Source organism: Strix aluco, chromosome 3 (genome assembly GCF_031877795.1).
Source record: "Strix aluco isolate bStrAlu1 chromosome 3, bStrAlu1.hap1, whole genome shotgun sequence".
In the NCBI taxonomy this organism is placed as follows: Eukaryota; Metazoa; Chordata; class Aves; order Strigiformes; family Strigidae; genus Strix; species Strix aluco.
This window is the reverse complement of record NC_133933.1, coordinates 92,210,181-92,230,175: the sequence shown is the minus strand read 5'-3', so window position 1 is coordinate 92,230,175 and position 19,995 is coordinate 92,210,181. Positions and strand designations below refer to the sequence as shown.

Sequence of the window (19,995 nt, the reverse complement as noted above, 5' to 3'; positions counted from 1 at the left end):
ATATTTCATGTAACCTGACAGTTCTTTCCCAGTATACCTTATTATTTTCAGGAAATTGGTGTTAGCTGCATCTTCCCTGGGGAACAGAAAGAATTTTTATGTATCTATTTTTGCAAGCCTTTATGGTTCATATCTGGCTGTAATAGTGAAGGAGGGTTGAATATTTAATAAGTGAAAGAGACCCACAAAACTTTCTGAAGCAAGGGAAAGATTTTTTAAAAAAATTTATTTTAATAATAAAGACCATTTGCTCTGATTTGGCCTTTAGCTCATCTGGGACTTGAGATGGAAGCCAGTTCTTTACCTTTTGCCTGCATGCTTGGGTAGTAGATTCTGCTTGTTCCCTTGCTTATTCTACCCAATAACACCAGTTATTTAATTGGTTAAGAGAAAAGTCGTCTCCCTCAGATATATACGTACATTAAGATGTTCTTGTTTCAGTCAGGTGCTTTTGTTTTCTTCTCAACAAAAAAATGTTTTGTTTTAATAATCTTATTTGTGCTTGCCTTTGCTTTCTGTCTTTCTAGTTACTGATTTCAAAGAAAGAAATAATGATTCAGAGGATGCCGAGTTGCGGTTTATTACCTGTCAGTCTTTATGGCATCAGATCAAATCAGAAACAAAGGTGAGTCTTGCACCTCATACTAAAGCAATGTTTTGCATTTATAACAATGCTGCTTGCTTCTTTGTTTCTGGAGATCTTTTTTTCTTTTACACACTTAAAACAGCAATTAGTTAAAGCAATAAAAGAACCAGCAATACTGACTGAGACCGAAATCCCTGTCCAGAATAGAAGATAGTAATAATAAATCCATCAATTACACATTACTTCTAACCACAGAACTGCATGCTTTTGATGCTTCAAGCTGCTGCTCCTAAGCTTCTGTTCTTCCTAATTGTTCTTTCTATTAATTCCTGGCATACTGCTGCTTTCTACCTTCAATTCAGTTACGTGCTTGCCAGCCCTCTGAGAATTTTAGGCTGCTCTTGACCTTAGTGTTACAGAGTTCATAGCAGCCCAGGGTTCACAGTGGATTTATGTGAATACAGCTGCATGGATGTCAAATACTGAATGACACAGCTGCAAGCATAGTCTATTGAATTAGTACAGACAGTGTCAATGGGGTTGTCTGGTGTGGATTGGAGTTAATTTCATACTGAACTGTGGCCTCCTAATTGTTGTGTGTTAGATGGCATGCTGTTGTTGTGTCCCTATAGCCAGCTGGTTTGCATTATAGTATGAATAATTGCTTTCGTACAGCAGTGATTTCCTCTATTCAGTGTCAAGGATTCTGGGCAAGTATTCCATATTCCTCTGCCTGCAGTTGGGCTCTGGACATTATGAGAATTTTTTTTCCAAAGTTTGTTTTGGGATGTACAGTAGAAGCCAGTTGGATGTAGCTTACAATCGGGACCCTTGGGCTAAACTTGTAAATTCCTCTAATTCTGTTCCTACTATTCCATGATCCAGCTCACTTTGACTAGTCAGCGCCCTTTTCAAACCATAACTAGCCAAGCTGTGCAAAGCAGCGCACCACATCACGGTGCTGATTAGAGAGAACACACAGAAGTTTGTGGATGTATATTTGGTATCTTCCTGCCAACTGCTTCAGCTTGACGGATTAGCTACCAGCATTGGCAGTGATGTTGGCAGCTGCACAGTAGACTGCAGGGATGATGACATTCTCTAGCTACTTCTGGAAGACCTTTTCTTGGATCTTCTTTCTTTGGCACAGTGTTGTCAAGGCTTTTGAGACAATGCTTCTACATTGCCAACAGTGGCTGTAGAATTTTCAGGTTGAAGAAGTGTTGTTGGCTTTTTTTCTAGTGCTCTGCAAGGATTTCTCCCAGAGCAGCCAGTACAGCCCATCATAGTGAAAGTCTCCCTTAACCACAGAAACACAGAGCCATTGCCATCTGGAAAATCCTCATTCTTTCCTGTTCTAAATCTCCTATTCTTGTTTTCTTTGAGGCTGCTAGGAGTTAGCCAAATACTTTCTTCTGTTCTTCCTCCTCCTGACTGAAGACAGTTCATCCTACATTGATGAGTTGATATGGGCCTTGTCTTAAAGTTTGATTTCCCCAAGGGCAGATACCTGCCATTGCTTTTGCTGCTATACATAGAATTTTCTTTATCCAGCTTCTGGGGTATCTGATATTTTTTCTGCTGAGTTTTGAATTATCATCCCTTTATCCCACTGTTGGCAAACTTGGAGGTGATTATTATTCTTACATATGAAAATGTGTGATAATTCAAGTTGGAAGGGACCTTAGAAAGTCTCTAGTCTGAACTCCTGTTCAAAGTGGCATCATCTGTGAGGTCAGACCAGGTAGGTGAGGGTTTTATGCAGTCAGGATTTTATTTCTTACGTACTTTCAAACCCTGGTGTAGTAAACTTGATCCATGGCAGAGTACCTGGGAAGCGTGTGACTTGCTGATTTGGACTTTTATCCTAGGGGTTCTGATAGTGTACTAAGTGAGCTTTGCAGGATGTTCTCCAAAGTTTTTGCCAGGGTACTACTACCTGATGGTTTGTTGGCAGGCCATGTGCATGTGCTGGTGTTTTCCCAGTTCTTTGGTATCTGCCTGAGGTGTTAAGAGTGAAGAGGATTTGACCTCCAGGTGCTTTGTTGCGGTGCACTAATGACCTTTGTATGTCTATCATAAACCATGTTGCAACTGTGGCAGCAGCATCTCTTGTCTGGTGATGAGATCTTTTCAGGCTTCTCACAACATGAAAAAGTGGCAAAAGTACTGCAGGAACTGTCCTTCATTTTTGGAAGGTGACTTTCTGACCTTTTTTGTTTCAGTATTGCAAGGTATCCCAGTTTTGACCCCTGCTGTCAGCAGTGGCCTTGCAAGTGTTCATATTATGATACATCTCATCAAGGGCTTCCAGGAACATTCCCTTCCTGTAAGGTGAGGAATTCCAGTTGTAGTGCCAGGATCCAGGTTGGAAACAAAAAATCTAAGTGCAGGGCTGTAATGTGGTAATTTTAGCTCTAATGTGCAGATAAGCATTTTCAGACCACACAACAGATAATCGTGACCAAACCTAGTGTTGTAGCAAGGACTGAACTTCCAGTTCATATGACTTTTCCAGAGTAAGTAGTGTCATGTAAGTAAATGAGCTGGTCACTTGAGATGCAGAGCAGCCTAGTGTATTTCCTGGAACACTACCAAAACACTGCCAGTAACAAAGCTGTTTTGACAAGACTGATGGATTTTAAGAAAGCTAAGTAAATATGTAGTGCTATGGCAGACTGAATTCCATCTTCACAAGTGTGCATTGGAAGAAATAATATATACTGTAACCATGCAAAGTAAGGATTCAAGTTCTTGTTAGGACAGCTCAGTGAAAATATGTACATTAATGATCCGAAGAAGGTCAAGGTCTGATAGATTCTGAAGCAGAAGCTCAGAGGATTGTTATGGGGCATATGGTAATACAGGAGCTGTTACAATGCTGTTAGAAAGCTGATGGCTTAAATTCTTCTTTTTAAAATGCCATGTTAGAGTTTCTTCTGAGTTGCCAAAGAATTTGTCAAGTGAGAGCTCAGAGGTGCATAATCAACATCAGAAAGGCCAGAAGAATATTTTTTAATAAATAGAAGGTGAAAAGACTAGGATTACTTCATATACAGTTTTATCAGTTCAGGAGAGCAACAGGAACTCTACTGTATGATGGAAATGGAGCTCAGGTTTTTGAGCAGGCATTGTGTGCAATCTCCTGGAGATGTGACCTTAACTCATTTGATTGCTGCCTCATCAAAGCTGCTAGAGATGGCCTTTGCCACTTCATTTAAAATAGAGTTTACTGCTGTGTATGTCACTTCTTGTTGCTAATAAATCTTGGTGATGATTTTATTGGGGGCAGGGGTTTGATCTTGTTTCTAATATCTAGAGTATATATTGATACCCTGAAATTCAGAGTACAGGGTTTTTTGTCTGCTCTAGCAGAAGGCATATCTTGGATTAGAGACAGATTTTCAAAGGCACATACATCATAAAAGAAATACAAAGTGCTGCGACTGTATATCTGCCTTTAAAAGTTTTATCTCTCCCTGTTTTCTCTCACCTTTCCATATTCCTGCATATGCATATTCTCGTATGAAAATCATCCTGAAGGGCAAAAGACAGAGTAGCAAATATGGCAGTCATGTGGTTTAGTATTTTTTCCTATAAAACATGCTTAATGCTTTTCTTACTTATTTTTTTTTCTCTCACCCTGAGTTAGATTTGGAGGGGCTGAATGTTTGCTCTCATTTAGATCTCTCAAAAATGTTTACAGGTGTTTTGTAAGCCAAAAGGGAATAATAGGAATTTTCATGAACATTCTGCCAGAAGCTAATTATATTGTTTTGTTCTTCCTATGTTACCTACACTTTGTCTGTATGTTGGGCTTTTTTTTCCCCTCCTTTAAAGCCTGTGCTGTGACGCAGTTAAGATCATTTGCTTTCCAAGTTATTGTTGAGGCATTTGGCCAGAAGTTCCAAGATGGGAAATGTCTGTGTTTGCCACGGTGAATAAATCAACGTGTTTATAGTTTGCAGGAAAACTTCGTGTTACTTAAAATTTTACCCTGGAGTTTTAAGGATTAAAAATTATGCAGGAAAGGGGTAGGAAAAAGAAGGTATTCTGGTGTTTCCACATTTTTATAAATATAATCTTTCTGTGTTTGTTTACAGCAAATACAGGAAGACTTGAATAAGCAGTTATTTGATAATCTAGTCAGTTTTTTGAGGCGATCTCATTCTGAGTTCCAAGAGAAGACAACAGAATGGACTTGTCGGATGAAGTCCAAAGAAATCCCTACTGCAGCTCTTGTCTTAGGTAATTTTTTTTAAAGGTATATTTTATTTACATCTGATTAAAACTGATACAGAGATGAAAGAAAAATATATTGCTGACTTCCAGCAATTACTGTGAGCAGTATGGCTTCAGGAATGTTAACAGAAGAGATAAGACCTTCCGCTTTGTCTGTATGCATAATAGTCCAGTAAGTTAACACCTTCCCCAAAGCTCTTAGGCAGCTGGTAGTGATTTGGATTTTTTTTGTTCCTGAGGCACTGGAGATGTTTTGATTCTGTCCCCGTTTCTGCCAGCAACATACTTGGTGGTTTCTATTACTAACCATGGGATTACGCAGTTTCTGTATTGCTGATATATGTTCTTGCAGTGCATCTTTATGTGTAGGAAAGCAGTGTCGTCATCTTGGAAAAGAAGCAGTGGGTGAAGAAAATAGCTGAAGATATTACTACTAAAGTTAGTGAAGTTCTGAAGTGTTTTTGGTTTGGTTTTTTTTTTTTTTTTTTGCTCCTTTCTTTCAAAGGGTTGTAACTACTCCTAAACCTGGTTCAAGGCAACCTGATGACATTTTCAGTGGATCATTTTAGGGAACCTAAAATCAGGCCTGTGCTTCAAACTTACCATGTAAGCACTAACAAAGCCTGGAAGGTAGTCTACTTTGGTAGGTAGTAGAAAGTGAGAAGCTCCTGCTCTAGATATTTCTGTGGAAGAAGCTGTGAATTGCCTTCTGGAAGGGCTGGTTCTTTTTTTGGTTGACTAAGGATGTTAACAAAGGCAGTAAATATTGAGTAGTTCATAGTAAATTCAGACTGTAGTTCATACTAACTTGTAGTAATTTTCCTCCTTACGTAAGCCACGTGAGAATCCAGGTCTCAGGTGTATGCACTGCTCGCCCTCTAGAGAAGGTGAATTTCATCTTCTCTGCGGGCCTTGGATGACTGTGGATGGCTTCTGAGGGTGTGAGTATCTGAGAAGGTGGAACACCAATCCTACTCCTTGCAGGTTTGCACCCTTGAGAAATCTTTCTTTAAAAAAGAAAACCAAACTATATGAGGGATCTTTGCAGTGATTTTTAATAGTTCCTTTTAATCAGCTAGTATTAACATGTATGTCTAATCTTGCGCTAGTTTTTAATCTTTCCTCATAGATGATGCGATGCTTTTCATTCCTTCCTTGAATATTTGAGGTATCTTCTGTTTTTTATCTGCTGTTTAGTTTATTATTCAATCATTGTGGTCACAAATCACAGGAAAAATGCCCTTAAAAACTTGTCTTTTTTCTAGGTGTAAATGTTACAGATCATGACTTGACTTTTAGAAGTCTCTCAGAAGTCCTTCAGAATAACATTACTCCCTATATAGCCTTTCTGGAAGCCAAAGATTGCCCAGGTAAGTAGTGCAGTAGCTTTGCTGCTTCTGAATAAGCTATCAATTAACTAGAAATTCTAGCTTTTGTCCCCAAATGTGAGAATAATGGGATGGAGGGATCGTGAAGACTTTCTAAAGGTTTGCTCAATCTCATGTTAACAGAGCAGTAATGCCTACTGTATTTTAAGAGATATCCAGTTCTGTTTAAAACAATGAAGATTTAAATACTGCTTAGTTGTAGCATAAATGTCAAGAGCATGCTGCTTAGTGTATTGCATGTGGATATTGTAGGTTGGCTTTCCTCTTGTTTAACTGAACAGTGTATGTATGCATTGCATTTTTTAAATCCTTACAGTCATGTTATTACAGTGAGGGAATGTGTAGAATAAAATTTGTTTCCGCGTTCATTGCTCCTTTTTTATTTTTTAGGTGAAAAGATTAAAATCACTTATGTCAGCATCTCCAGATCTGTGGATTGGCTGCCTTATTTATTTTTAGGACACTCTAATAGCATGTGGCTGGAGTTCGGGAAAGTGAAGGGGACAACATCTTAACCTGAATTGTTGCTATCCAGGCAAATTAATAGGATAATTTTTATTGCATTAACAACATGCATGTCACGAACACTTTCAAGCTTTCTGGAGCATGAGATGAGCATTCTGGAGAGAGGAGAATCACTAGAAAAGAATAGTGATAACTTGGGGTAATTTTTTAGAATATGAGTTGGAGAAGTGTTACCAAATAACCAAATGTCTTTACTGTGTGTCTAAAAATGTTTTGTGCAGGCGTAAAAAAGCTGATGCAGAAGCTGATGGGCCAGCTGATGAACTGCTATGTAGATGTGGACTCTTCTGAAGACGAGGACTATGTGCAGGTTTCCCATAACAGAATACGTTGTTCAATGACTTCTCTTATCAGCTGGTATGAGAGTGTAACAAAGGTATGAATTTTTTTTTTTGTATCACCAGTTTATAAAAATGCCTAACCTTTAGATGCTTTTAAAAAAGAAATTGAATAACTCAAATTTCTGTGCCATAATGAAAAAATTGCCAAAGGTTAGTTTTTAATTTAATAATAAGAAATAACTGAGATTGAGGTGATTTGAATAATAGATCTGTAACATATATAACAAATGTGGAGTTAGTTTCTGATGAGGTGTGAATGTCAGAATTCTGAAAAATAAACAAAAAGTACTGTATTATCATATGTTTACTCAGGAACTAAAAGCTTAAAATGCAATATCAATTTCATACCAGATGCTTTTCTCCCAGGAGTGCTGAGATGTTTTGTTTATTAAAACAAAACTTTAAGAAGGAACAGCCATCCAGGGGAAGGGCACCGTGTTAGTGCTAATGTGCCATTATGTCATCTGCAGCCCACACTAAACCGACCAGCAGTGAGAAGATAACTTTCAAAATGTTTTTGTGCCTTTGTATTTAATAAAGCCAGTGAAGTTTTAAATTTTGTTTCTGTCACCAATGAAAGTTAGAACCGATTTTATGATGACTTCATGAGAGCGGTGTGTTAAACAAAAGTGTAATGAGTACATGCTCTTTTTATTACTGGGTGAAGATATAGGAGATGGACAATGTCTGTGTACACAACCCAAATCTTCTCCCTCAATCCCAACAGAATTTCACCAGTTCTGTCCCACAGAGCTATTCTTGTCTTTATTGGAATGTGTGTTTTTAAAATGTTTATTCTTTGTACTTCATGCTGTGCCAAACAGAAGGAAGAATAATTGAAATTCTAGATGCTAATAATAAATACCACTGACCATAAAAGTCAGTCATGTCACTTTGGAGCATTATAATACCGTACATATGATTCAATCTTTTTATTTTACTGTCTTCTGTTTATCAATGCATAACGAATGGCTTTAAAGAAAACAGATTCTGAAACTCCAAGCAAAAAAAGAACTTCCTCTTCCAGACACTGGCAATCTCCTCCAGTTGTAGTTGTATTCAAAGACATGGAAAGTTTCTCCACAAAAGTACTTCAAGACTTCATAGTCATCAGCAGGTAATGTGACCTGAAGTTTAGTTCTTCCACTCCTTTACCCATTTTCTATTTGCAGCTGTTTTGAATGAGGCCAGTGGAGAGTTGGAATCAAATACTGATGCTGCTTCTTTGCAGCAGTGATTGAGCAAAAACCTATTTGCTAGGTTCTGAGGATAAGTTACCCTAAAGCTGACTTGGGACTCTGAACCAGAGTGCCCAAGGGCTGAATTGAGATATTGGGTGGCTGATTTAATTCTTTACACAAGAGGATTTATTGGTACTAGTTGTTACAGAATTTGTGATTGTGAAACTAGTTTTTAACATGCCTAGATCATTCTTCTGTAGACTTTTAAAATTGGTTTTGGAGTATGTTTTTTGCATGACTACTGATATAATGCTGCTTAAAGGTCACTAGCTTACTAGTAGGAGTATATGAAACTTAGCCAGAGAATTTCTTAGTGTTGGCCAGGAACTGTAATGAGTAGCTGACTACTTCAGGTGCTCCTGTGCTTCTGTCGTTTCTTAACCCATCTTATTTAATATCATCTCATGCACTATCAAAACCCCATGCTGTTCTCGAAAAAGTGCACTTAAACTTATTCCCCGGGTTGAAACTGTAGTTGCAGCATAATTGGGGCTGTAGTTGTACAACTAATTCAGCTGCAGTATGCACACCTGACATTACCTCTAAACAAGGCTAGGCAATTTCACTTGCTGAGAGACCCACAATAAAAATATTTTTCTACTTCAGATCTGGCAGATGGGTTCTCTTGGGAACATTTCAAGAAGTAAAATCGGAAATGCACAATTATCTGGAAATAATTAGGGTGTAATGCAGGGGGAAATGAGGTTTTAATTGTTTTTTAAGTGTCATGTTTTATTTTGCTTTTTGTGGCAAGGATAAATAATTATGAGCATATGGAATGTAGATGAAGGGCAGTTTAAGTCTGTCAGTCTACTATTTGCAAATACAATTTTTTTTAATAGACTGTGTGTTCAGAAAAGTTCAGAGGATTCAAATGATCTTATAACTAATGATTGTCTCGATTAAAGTAAAGTAGAAGATGGGTAAAATAGAAGCTTGACGGAGTTGCATAATACTTTGAAAAAGGTCTTTGGGAAAATTGTAGAGATTTGGTTTATTCTCTCCATTTCAGTCTTAAACATGTTTAATAATAAGGGCGAAGTGGGTAAGTGTGAGAGGTTCTTCTGATCTGTTAATCACAAGATTCAGTTTCTCTCTGATACTCTTTTAGGTTATCAACAGTGGACAGTAATATATGAATTTGATTGTTTTTATGTTTAAGTCTCTAGCAATGACTTTTGAGGAGTTAGAGAAATGAAATAATTGTGGGATAACAGTTAAAACACCAAGGTCAAAAAGTTGCTGTGGTGAAAACAGGAAAAGAATAAATTGTCAATTTTAACCTAGAAGATATTCAAGATAGCAGAATTTGTATCTCCTTGAAACTAATAAAAGGAAATCAATGGCGAACTAATACTGAAAACACTATTTTGTATAATTTGTATGCTGTCCACAAGGAATATGACATTTGATCCTGGTTATCAATTCTCAAAGCATATACTAAAAAAATTATCTGAAGAGGAAGATTTACTCTGGGGAAGTTGGAATTCATTTTTTTTAAGTATAATGGAAACATAGAACATTGGAGGGTTTCAAATTTAAATTTATTAAATGGTGTAAAATTTGTAAATTTTCTTGACACAGCTGTTTAATGTTTCTTATTTTTTTCTCTACTTCTTTGGAAAAAAAAAATCCACATAAGATTCAATTATCTGAATGTAACTTTTGGGGAAGATAGGACCAGTGCAATAATCTAACTGAAAAGATGCCTTTTATGCCACTTCCTGAAATTTGAATCCTAAAATATAATTTAATTTGCTTTTCTACTTTAGGGCTTTAGATAGCTTCATTTCTTTTTCATTTTACTCCACATCAAAACTCTTTTGGTTTACTGGCAACAAATCTTTTCATTTACCCCTTACTGCATTTAAGCTCAGTACTGTAGTAGGAACATAATGCGTTTCATGATTATCTATAATGTAACTATTATGGTTTTTTTCTTCCTTCCCCATGATCTAGTCAGCATATCCATGAATTACCTCTAGTACTGATTTTTGGAATCGCTACATCTCCAATGATTATCCACAGCCTGCTTCCTCACTCTATTTCCTCTCTGCTGTGCATAGAGCTTTTCCAGTCCCTTTCCTGTAAGGACCACCTGTCTACTATAATTGACAAGGTAATTCCCTTTCTAAACAGGAGTGTGTGTGTATTCAAGCACAGTGTACATGTGTGGCCTTCAAAAGTAGGTTTGTCTGGAGCTTTTGAAATGGAATTTGTTCCTGAGAGCTGTGGATTTTGGATCTTTCTACTTAAAGCTGCTGAGCAGCTTAATACTGAAAGCTTCCTTCTCACATTGAGACACAGTCACACACCTGCTTTCATCTTTCATTTCCGTTGACATCTGTGCATACATACTTGGCCAATTACATTTTGACATTCCCACCTCTTCCTTAAAGTAGTGCTTTGATTCGAGTTTTACTTTGTTCCAGAAAAAGATAGCTTTAAACATAGAAAAAATACAGTCCAACCTGAATTTTGCCGCCTGTCAAAAATGAGCAGAGTTATTCAAATGCTCAAGCCATATAGACTCTGTGTCCGTGCAATTCTTGGTACACCACTTTGTGCGGGATTTCCAAAATCACTGTTACACATACTGAAAGTAGCTGTATCCCTAGTGGTTACAGCAATCTCTGTTCTGTTTGTAATTTTAAAAATAAAAATAGCGTTAAGCAAAACTAATTTCAAATGTTGCATATTAGGGAAAGGTACTTACAAAAATGTGGTGAAATAATAAACTCAAAATAATCTTTGATCGATGTTTTAGTAGAAATACTGTTTTTAGAAGTTGGCAGTGTGCTTAGTATCTCATTTAGTTGAATGCTAACACATACCAAGAGTTGTACCGCATTGTATATGTGTTTTTTGATGAGTTGAATTCAGGAAAGAATTTCTGCTATGGCTACTTTTGCTTTTTGTCTCCCTTAGCTGCTTCTGAGAGCCTCGTTTCCCTTTAAACTGGGTGAAAAAGTTCTGCAGGTTCTCATCAACATATTCTTGTACCATGATTTTTCTGTCCAGAATTTTATCAAAGGATTTCAGGTAGGCAATGGTAACACAAACTCAAATTATGGTTATGAAAACAAATGGTAATTACTAGGCACTGAAAGATTTCTTAGGTCCTAATCTTGCTGGATGAAAAAATATCCTTTGGAAACAGTTTTAAAGTTAAAGCCTTAACAGATAATGTGTAGGACAGGTGTGAAGAAGCATGTAAAAGCTTACTCTGCCACAAAAAAATATATTTAAAGGTTACATTTAAAAGGGTAACCAGCCTTAGTGGGTAGGAAGACCTGTATTTTGCTATCGATTAACTTGTAGCTTCTAACACCCTTGACAGCTCTGATCCTCCTCTGTACCAGGTCCTTGTCCTCTGGTTTGTCATGGTGTGAGCAGGCTACAGCAGTGTCTCTTCCCCACTTGAACTCTTCTGCCACAGTTTCTGGATGCACGCTTCTTACCTTTTCAGGGAAATAGAAGCTGTAGGGTCACCTACTTTGTGCCTCAGATTAGGTGGTGCTTGTGCTCCATGCAGCTGTGTAACAGTGCGGGAGTTACATTTACCCTCTCAGGAGAAAAAGTGGAAGACTTCAGGGTTTCCAAAAGGAGTCTACACAGAGCATGATAATTATATTTTTATTGGCTTACATAGGTCTTCATATCTAGATGTTTTTCTGTTGAGTCTCCTTGTAGCTTATGTGGATTGCAGACAAGAGTTCTCCAGAGAATTTGTAGTCCCTGTAATCTGTTGTAATGCAGGATTGTGAAATTGTTTCTTTCTTGCCTGGTTGCATGTGTGAACCTGTTAGTAGAACATGCCCTTTTAGTGTCGTATACCTTTAGAGTGTCTTGGATTCTTTGATATCTAAGATTCAGTGATTACACGTGGCCAGGAGGGATATCCTGGCTGCAGTATCTCTTTCTGCAGACAGACTTGTGCGGGTTTTCATAGGTTTCAGCTCCTCTTGTTTGAAAGAGTCACCCATTGGCCTGATACAAAAATAGAGGTCCTCACCCTGACAGCACATAGCTGTGTCCTTGTGTGTTAAATGTATTCAAGGATGAAGCAATTTCAGATCAGGTTTCCTAAATGATAGATACAAGGGATCACCATCATTTCATTAAGTCTAGGAGTGATGTTAACTTTCCTGACAAGAAGTCTTTCCTCTTTGACAGTTTTTATGTTTTAAAAGCTTTAGTGAGATAGTCTGGGTTTTTTAGAATAGATGTGATGAGTATATGCTACTATGCTGCAAGGCCCTGATGCTACAAACATTTAGTGCAGTTGAAATCAGTTATAAAGCACATTTGTACATACACATAGTAAGAGCTTAGCAGTGTATTTTTGTGTACATGAAACTGAAATTGAAATCAGGATGTGTGATACGTTTGCTTGTGTACAATAGTTGCTTTTCATATCTTTAAATATACTCTGTGTTATTTGTGAGCATTGGAGATGAATATGTAACCTAAAGAATGCAGTAATTCACATAAGTGAATAGAAAATACTTGACAAGCTATAGTTACTATTATATAAGAGGGGGGAAAGTTGAAGTACTGAAAATAAATAGCACATACAGCAAAAAAGATAATTATGTGACTATTTAAAACTTAATAATCAGTGTCCTGTAGTGACTCATGGAATATTTATGAACTGTAATGATTCTTTTTTTAAAGGAATACCATTACTACTGTTGTAGTATATGCACTGTATTAATAAGAAAGCATTAAAAGGTAGATACAGCAGGTAGGATGAATTTTATTAACATCACTGGTTCTTTATTTTTCAGCTCTGTATTGTGGAGCACTTCTGTTCCCAGCCTGTTAGTGTATTGTGTTGCCAACTGGTAGATGCTAAGAAGAGAGCAGATTCTTTATCACATGATCAGTGTGAAAACATTCGAAAACTGCCCTCTTTTAGAAGGTAAAAGGAGAAATAAATTTTTGGACAATTGTGTATTTAGTCAGCTTTAAAGAAGATAAGAGGAATCTGTAAATGCAGCTCCCTGAAAACTATAGATCACTTGTGCATATGTTTCTATAACAAAGGTAAATCGATCAAAAGGAGGACAGTTCTAAATAATTTCAGGAGACCTTAATCTTCTGGTCTAGAAAGTACAGCTTCTGTGATGTGTAAGCACTTGAACTTTTTTTTTCCTCTTGTTCTTAACACAGAAAAAAGCTATTATGACAAATAACCATAAATCACTTTTGAACTTGTTAAGCTGTCTTGGAGCAGCATCTCTAGGGTTTTGGAGTGGCCTTTCAGTTTGCTGAATTTGACTGTCCCTTTTTGAGTCTTTCCAATGAAATCCTTATAGAAGTATAAAGTTTGAATTTTTTAACTCTATAATGTTTAATCATACTTTACATTATAATTTTTATGTTCTTGTTTTTTCTTGCCATCAGGTATGTGGAAAGTCAAGTATCAGAGAAACAGATTGCACTGCTGACAGAAGACACCTACTTAAAGGTAAAATGTTGGGAATGTCTTTGAAAAGCAAAAATAACTTTCCCAATATATTAGTTTGCAGAGCATAATAGAATACAAGACTAAGATGTATAGTTCTGTATAACGTCTTTCATACAGTACACACTGTGCTTCTTGTCCAGTATTCAAAGAATTAGGATTTGGCAGATCAAAATTCTGAATCTCTAGGGTTGCCAGGTATACCTTTCTACAAAGCTGTCCAACTTTTCTTATATCAATTTTTAGCTATGTCTAGAAATATAACTGCTTTAAGGTTACAAGGGTTATTTACAGCCTGTTTTTTTAATGCTTAATCAGACTGACTTTCTTGGAAAGTGTTTGGAAAGTCAGTGCAGTGTTTGAAGAACGAATAAGTAATCTTGGAGGTTATTTCATAAGCCCTTAATCCTCCGTACCCTCTGTGTAATTTCTGATTGAACTCAGTAGGGCAGTCTGGGTCCTGAGGCACACATTCACACTACATGTCGTACAGGATTAAAACTTTAATTTATGTTACGTGTTTATCTGAAGGTTCCTCAAGTGATTAAAGTCAGGCTACTACTATTGTGAGCCCTTTAGGAATTCACCAACAAAGATCTGTTGGTTATTTTCACCAGCAGAACCACTCCCAGTGGAAGCATTGCTCAGGGTAAAGGGTTTCCCCTAACTCTTGTTCTCAAGCATAGCTAACCTGTCAGGCAAATGGTACTACTAGAGGTAAAGCAATTAATTTATCCTAGCAGAGCTTCCTGGTCTGCAAGGACTTTTCAAGTGTGGAGAACAATGGTAATGGCTGGAAGAGAGGTTGGTAGCAGGCAAGTTTGCAAGTGCAGCACAGTTACAGTAGTCAAGGCGATACATGATTTAGACATGGTATTATGACCATAGTCTTCAGGGGGAAAAATAGCTGAAGCTACTGTTCCCTTGCTGTTTATTCACACCTCAGCAAATGTGCCAGCACAACTGCTTGTATGGCTGTGCAATGAATGTAATCAGAGAAACAATCCAATTAAAGTAACCTGACCAAAAAAAAAAGACAAGACATGAGAATTTTTTTCTTGAGTTGTTTCTGCAGAATGATTACCTCAATGCAGTTCACTCTGCAGCTGTATAAACGCTTCTGTTGAAGGAAGAGGAGGGAAGGAGTGGGAATGAGGAGCTGAGACTCTATTTCTTTGTTTAAAGACCATGTAATGGGCTGCTACTTTGAAAGCTGAATACCATCAGCTTAAACTTTATATGTTTTAAACTGTATGTGTTTAATAATATACTCCTTATTTCACAAACCTCATTCTGTAAGTTTAGGAAAGAAGCTGGAATTCTTGTGCTTATGTGTGTATGATGCTTCTGACAAATTTTAATTGAAGAAACTTGTTCTAATCTCTACAATAGGGGTAGGACTATTATTGCATTGCCAAGCTGGCAGCATAGTCTGCTTGGGGAGAAAAGGCCCTACTGCTGCATTAATGAGGTGCTGTTTATTCTGTATGTCATACTCATCTACAGTATCACTCCGAGCTTTGGAAACACTTTCAAAGTCACTATGGTACTACTTCATATAAATTTACTGTTCATGTTCAGGACCTGGTAAACTTGCTGTTCAAGCTTAGCACCTAAACCTGCAATACCCTTTGTCAGAAGTAATTAATATTTCATGTTATTGCCACTTTTAAAAATAACTATAGGAAGAGTTCCACCTATTTAGAATGATCAGTTTTAAAAGCAGTTTTACATGTTAATTACTTACAAATCTGAAAGTTTTCATGGCAAATTTCCTTTGAAATTATGTAAATATGGCAATCTATGTTTGTGGAGATAACATTGCATAGTCTTCTGATACTGTTTTAAAACTCTTCTAAAACAGAATATGCCTTTGCACTCTATTATTTGGCAAGATATATAGTCCTACTGCATTGTTATTTATCTGTATTAACTACATCAGTCTTGAGCTGGGAAACAAGATGACAGAAATATAGATGCTGTAATGCTCTGAGTTTGGGGGAGTAAGATTGGTGTAGCAGCATTAAAGAGAACTTGTTTTCTTCTCTTAGCTTTTTTTTCTGGTAGGGATAATTATTTTTTTAATGATTCTGCTTAGAATTAAAACACAAACTTGTGAGTATCTACCCTAAGGTCTTGGAAGTCATTTAAACAATTGTTATATCAATGACCCATACATTTTAATAGATAAACAGGGAGAAATGTCTTTAAGGTTTTTAATGATCTCGAACTTTTTTAACATCAGAAAACTCTCTGCAGCATGAAGTGTCTTTGTTACTTTCAATCTTTGCACTATGACACTTAATCTTTCCACATGTCAGTACTTCCTTATATTGCCTGCAGATAAGGTTTTGCCTTTTTTTTTTTAATCTTTGATACCCTTTGTTTCATATTAACTTTAGAGAACTTCAGTGGCTTGTTTTATTTTTCTTTTTCCATTTGGAATAGTTTGCTCAGAGTTGAACAAAATGGCAATAAAATATGTAGAGAATCCTATGGTTTTTTCCTCTTTTAACTGAAGACAGGTGAAAGAAGATCTTTTGATTCACAAAGTACTTTTAATACAGCTATCAGAAATTGAGTGTGGTTTTCCAGAAGTGTTACATGTGCTTCCATGGGAGGCCGGTGATAATGAGACGCCATCCAGTAAATTCAGTAGCAGCCATTAATAATTTCTTTTTCCTGATACATTATTTATTTTTTTTATGCAGTTCTTAACCTATGAATAAACAGAAGTCAAATTGAGAGCACATAGGAGCAGCAACTGCATTTCTTTATTTTGCGTGAACTTTTTATGTGTACCTAACTAATAAAAACAGCAGCCACCCACAACATAAGAGATAAATTTTTAAATGCATTTGTAATATAAAAATGCAAATAACAAGGATTTGAGTGAAAGTCGCTATATAATTTCTCATTGCCTATTAAAAGTATATTGTATAGTCTCATTTTTGTGAGATGAATACCAAATCTAAAGGCTAAATACAGTTGAAAATTGTAAAATAATAATACTAATCAATAAAAAAATCTCCAGTGAGATGGAGGAAGAAAGTAAAGTTAACAATGTGGAATGTCATTGCAGTGAACTGTTGAAATACAGCTTTTTTGCATAGTAGTCTTAATTTAACACTGGTGATTTAAATCATAGCACACCATAATGTCAGTCATTTTAAGTACTTTATGAGAGTTTTAAATTAATGGGTGTCAGAATGACTTATTAAACAATTACTCTGTTACTGTAGGAAACAACACAGGAGTTGCTGGAGGATTTGCATGTTTACCATGAAAATTACCTTTCAGTTCTGAGATGTCTTCACGTTTTCACATCTTTTCTTCCAAAGTATCCTTTGGGCAAGCAGGTGATGTATTATTATTCCATTTTAGTGGAACATGGGTTTTTTTGTTTCAGAGTATGGCATTGGAATAAGTATTTATTCTTTCTCTTTGTTTACTATTCTGCTGATCTGCCCCCTGCTTCTTAGACAGATGCTTTCTTGCTAAGGGCAGAGGGCAACAGCATGTGGTTTCTTTAGTGGCATGGATGATACCTTGTCAGTCAACAGGAAGGAGTTTCCAGGAGGAAGCAGATGCACAGATCAGCAAAAAAATCCACACATTGACTTTCCCACATTTGGGATTATCTGTATGCATTGCAGACAGCGTACACTCTTCTACCACCTATTAGCTCACTCATCAAATTCAGATGAAGAGACTGAGTTTTAGCAACCTCCTGTTCAGAATAAAACAATAGTAAGGGAACAGTGATGATTGCTCTTAATAGCCATATTGCTCTAATGTAGTTAAATCCACCTTCTCATGCTAAGCAATTTCTTCTGCTGCTGCTGCTAGAAGAGCAGTATATTCTGTGCACATGCTGTCAGTTCTGAATGTATTCCACACTGTTACTAGAATCTGTCCCTAACTACAAAATCAGCATGAACTTTCCCAGTATTTGAGAATAAAAAGATGTTTTAGCTGGGGCACTTGATTGGAGTTCCTCTCTGTTCTCTGCAGTTATCTTCATCTGAATGTTAGTTGTTTGAAACCTGGTGCATAGCAACACATAAACTCCAGCAACACTAGGAGCTTAGTTCTGTAAGATACTAAATGCTCTCATTTCTTTTGCAATCATTCTGCATCTCTGGAAAAAAAGCTCCAGAGGAATTACATATAACTTTGAAAAGCTTGTTGTAAGAGTTACGCATTACTTTGTTTGTAAAACACTTTATCCTTTCTTCACCTTCGGCGTGACAGATCAGGGAGTTGCACTGTGCATGTTTGGAAAACCAAGTGTGGGAGACAGAGGAGTATGAGTCATCTCTTCAGCTAGCAAGGTAATTTAATTTTTTTTTTTTCCATTCTGTTTTAATACCACTGTGCACATGGAGAATATCAGTCATCGGTTATTCTGGCACTTAAAGCTGAGTATATCACCTGTTTGCAGCTAGTTGTAGGATTGTTTGCAAGTATAATTGACTGCTGCTTTCATTTTGTCTTTCTACCATTTTCCATGAAATTCAACCAGGTTCTAGTATCTCTTATGCCCTGAGTAATTATGCTGAAACCACTGAGATTACTGTGTGTGAATGAGAACATCAGTTGGTGTTGTCTTTTAAAGTATGATTATGTTAGATATTATCAACCAAATTATTAGCTTTAGTTGGCCTAAATTTTAATCTGTTGTGAAAATTAGAATCTGTTCCAAATGAGTAGCTGAGGCCTTTCTTATTTTTTTATTTTACTGCTTTCCCTCTGCCTTCTCTAACAGTTTGTACAGGGCCTGAGTTAATTTTTTGTTTTACTGTGATCTTAGGACTTTAGGAGAGCCTATGCTTGTGTTGTCTGTCAGTGTTTAAAATGGAAAAGTCATCCAAGCCAACTTTCTTAATAGAAAACCCTTAAATTGCAATGTTCCCGCTACGGACTTTTAAACGTACTCTATGGCTGTTTCCTGATAGCTGCATTCATTCAGATTATACATCGGTTCTGTCACACAAGGAGCTGATGTAACACCGTTGCTGTAACAGCCTCTTCAAGACCCTCTGAGCTTGTGAGGTTTGATGTGTCTGACAGTAAAATTGCATAGAAAAACCATGTCAGTGGTGGGTGGAGGATAACTTTCTGGGCTCATACACACAAGGAGACATATACTTCAAACTGTACCTTTGCCATACTGAGTGGTTCTTATGCATCGCCACTGCACTATGTTCTTTACCCTCATCCCTTTGAAAGGATTACAGGCCTTATTTGTCATTTCTACAGTCTTGCCCTCTTAATCCTTCTCTGACTGTCGTGAATCTTGACTGCACTCACCTATCATCTCTTGCCCACAAATGCGTCATTTCGCTTTCCTGTACTGTCTGTTCTGTAATCTCTAATAATGCTTGGCTATTTTTTCCTCTCCTTTTTCTCCTCCTATGTTTAGTTTTTCTTCCATTCTGAATTCATCTGCCTTTTTTCCTGTCTCAAAGTTGATGCTGCCATCAGATTCTGGCTTGCTTACCCTTTATTCTTATCTGTTCATCTCCCTCCTGTTTTTCTTCTGGTCCTGGCTCCCACTGTGGGAGCTTCTGATAGAAATACAGTGATCACAGTAATTCCTTTCATAGATAATAATTCTTTTTTTTTTAATCGGGCATTCTGTCATTTTTCTAACAGAACTCCTTCAACACAGTTCCTTCAGATACTTGGGATTCTAGCTCTGATTATTTTTTTCAGCTTTTAACTTTAAGTCTTCCATTTTACACATACTTCCTCTTGTCTCCGCTTTTTCTGCATAGAATCTTGCTGCTGTCTCTTAGAAGAAAATGATAAAATGTGATTTCCACCCCCCACCCCACCCTCCTTTTTTACTCACAGTTGTCTTTTTTTCTCCTCTTTGCTCAGGTATGGAAGTTACTCACTGTTCCTTAGTATCTCTGCCTTCCCAGGGGCCACATCACTTGTTGATATTCTTACGTTTGCCCTTTCTCATTCCTTATTCTTTTCACTGTTTTTCTGGAGTCAAGCTTTTTTTCCTTGTATTTAGAAAGTGAAAAATAGAGAAGCTTTTGGTCTGCTTATTTCTCGATTTCTAACAAAGCCTCTCTTTTGCCCTTCATGAATTGTGTTTGAATGTGTGATTTTCAGTTGTTGCATTGAGTTCCTTTTGTCATTGGTTGGTTGGTTCTCTACTTCAGCCTTTCCTTGGACTGGCACTTAT

General features: G+C 36.9%; 1 protein-coding gene across 8 annotated transcripts in view; it reads left to right on the top strand.

Moving 5' to 3' along the window:
- ORC3 (origin recognition complex subunit 3) overlaps window positions 1–19,995 on the top strand; it is a 38,014-nt gene that overhangs the window by 5,274 nt on the left and 12,745 nt on the right. For 5 of the 8 annotated variants that reach the window (XR_012622602.1, XR_012622601.1, XM_074819595.1 and 2 more), the window contains 11 exons: window positions 528–625; window positions 4,690–4,834; window positions 6,094–6,198; window positions 6,963–7,117; window positions 8,063–8,199; window positions 10,283–10,442; window positions 11,252–11,365; window positions 13,114–13,247; window positions 13,733–13,796; window positions 17,036–17,152; window positions 18,048–18,127. Coding sequence is in view for 6 of the 8 variants with exons in the window: in XM_074819594.1 (XP_074675695.1) it covers window positions 528–625; window positions 4,690–4,834; window positions 6,094–6,198; window positions 6,963–7,117; window positions 8,063–8,199; window positions 10,283–10,442; window positions 11,252–11,365; window positions 13,114–13,247; window positions 13,733–13,796; window positions 17,036–17,152; window positions 18,048–18,127 (1,309 nt within the window). In the remaining 2 variants the exon portion in view is untranslated. Of the gene's footprint in view, window positions 1–527; window positions 626–4,689; window positions 4,835–4,860; window positions 5,997–6,093; window positions 6,199–6,962; window positions 7,118–8,062; window positions 8,200–10,282; window positions 10,443–11,251; window positions 11,366–13,113; window positions 13,248–13,732; window positions 13,797–17,035; window positions 17,153–18,047; window positions 18,128–19,995 lie in introns of those variants that run through there. The other 3 variants (XM_074819596.1, XM_074819598.1, XM_074819597.1) reach the window with 3 other exon arrangements.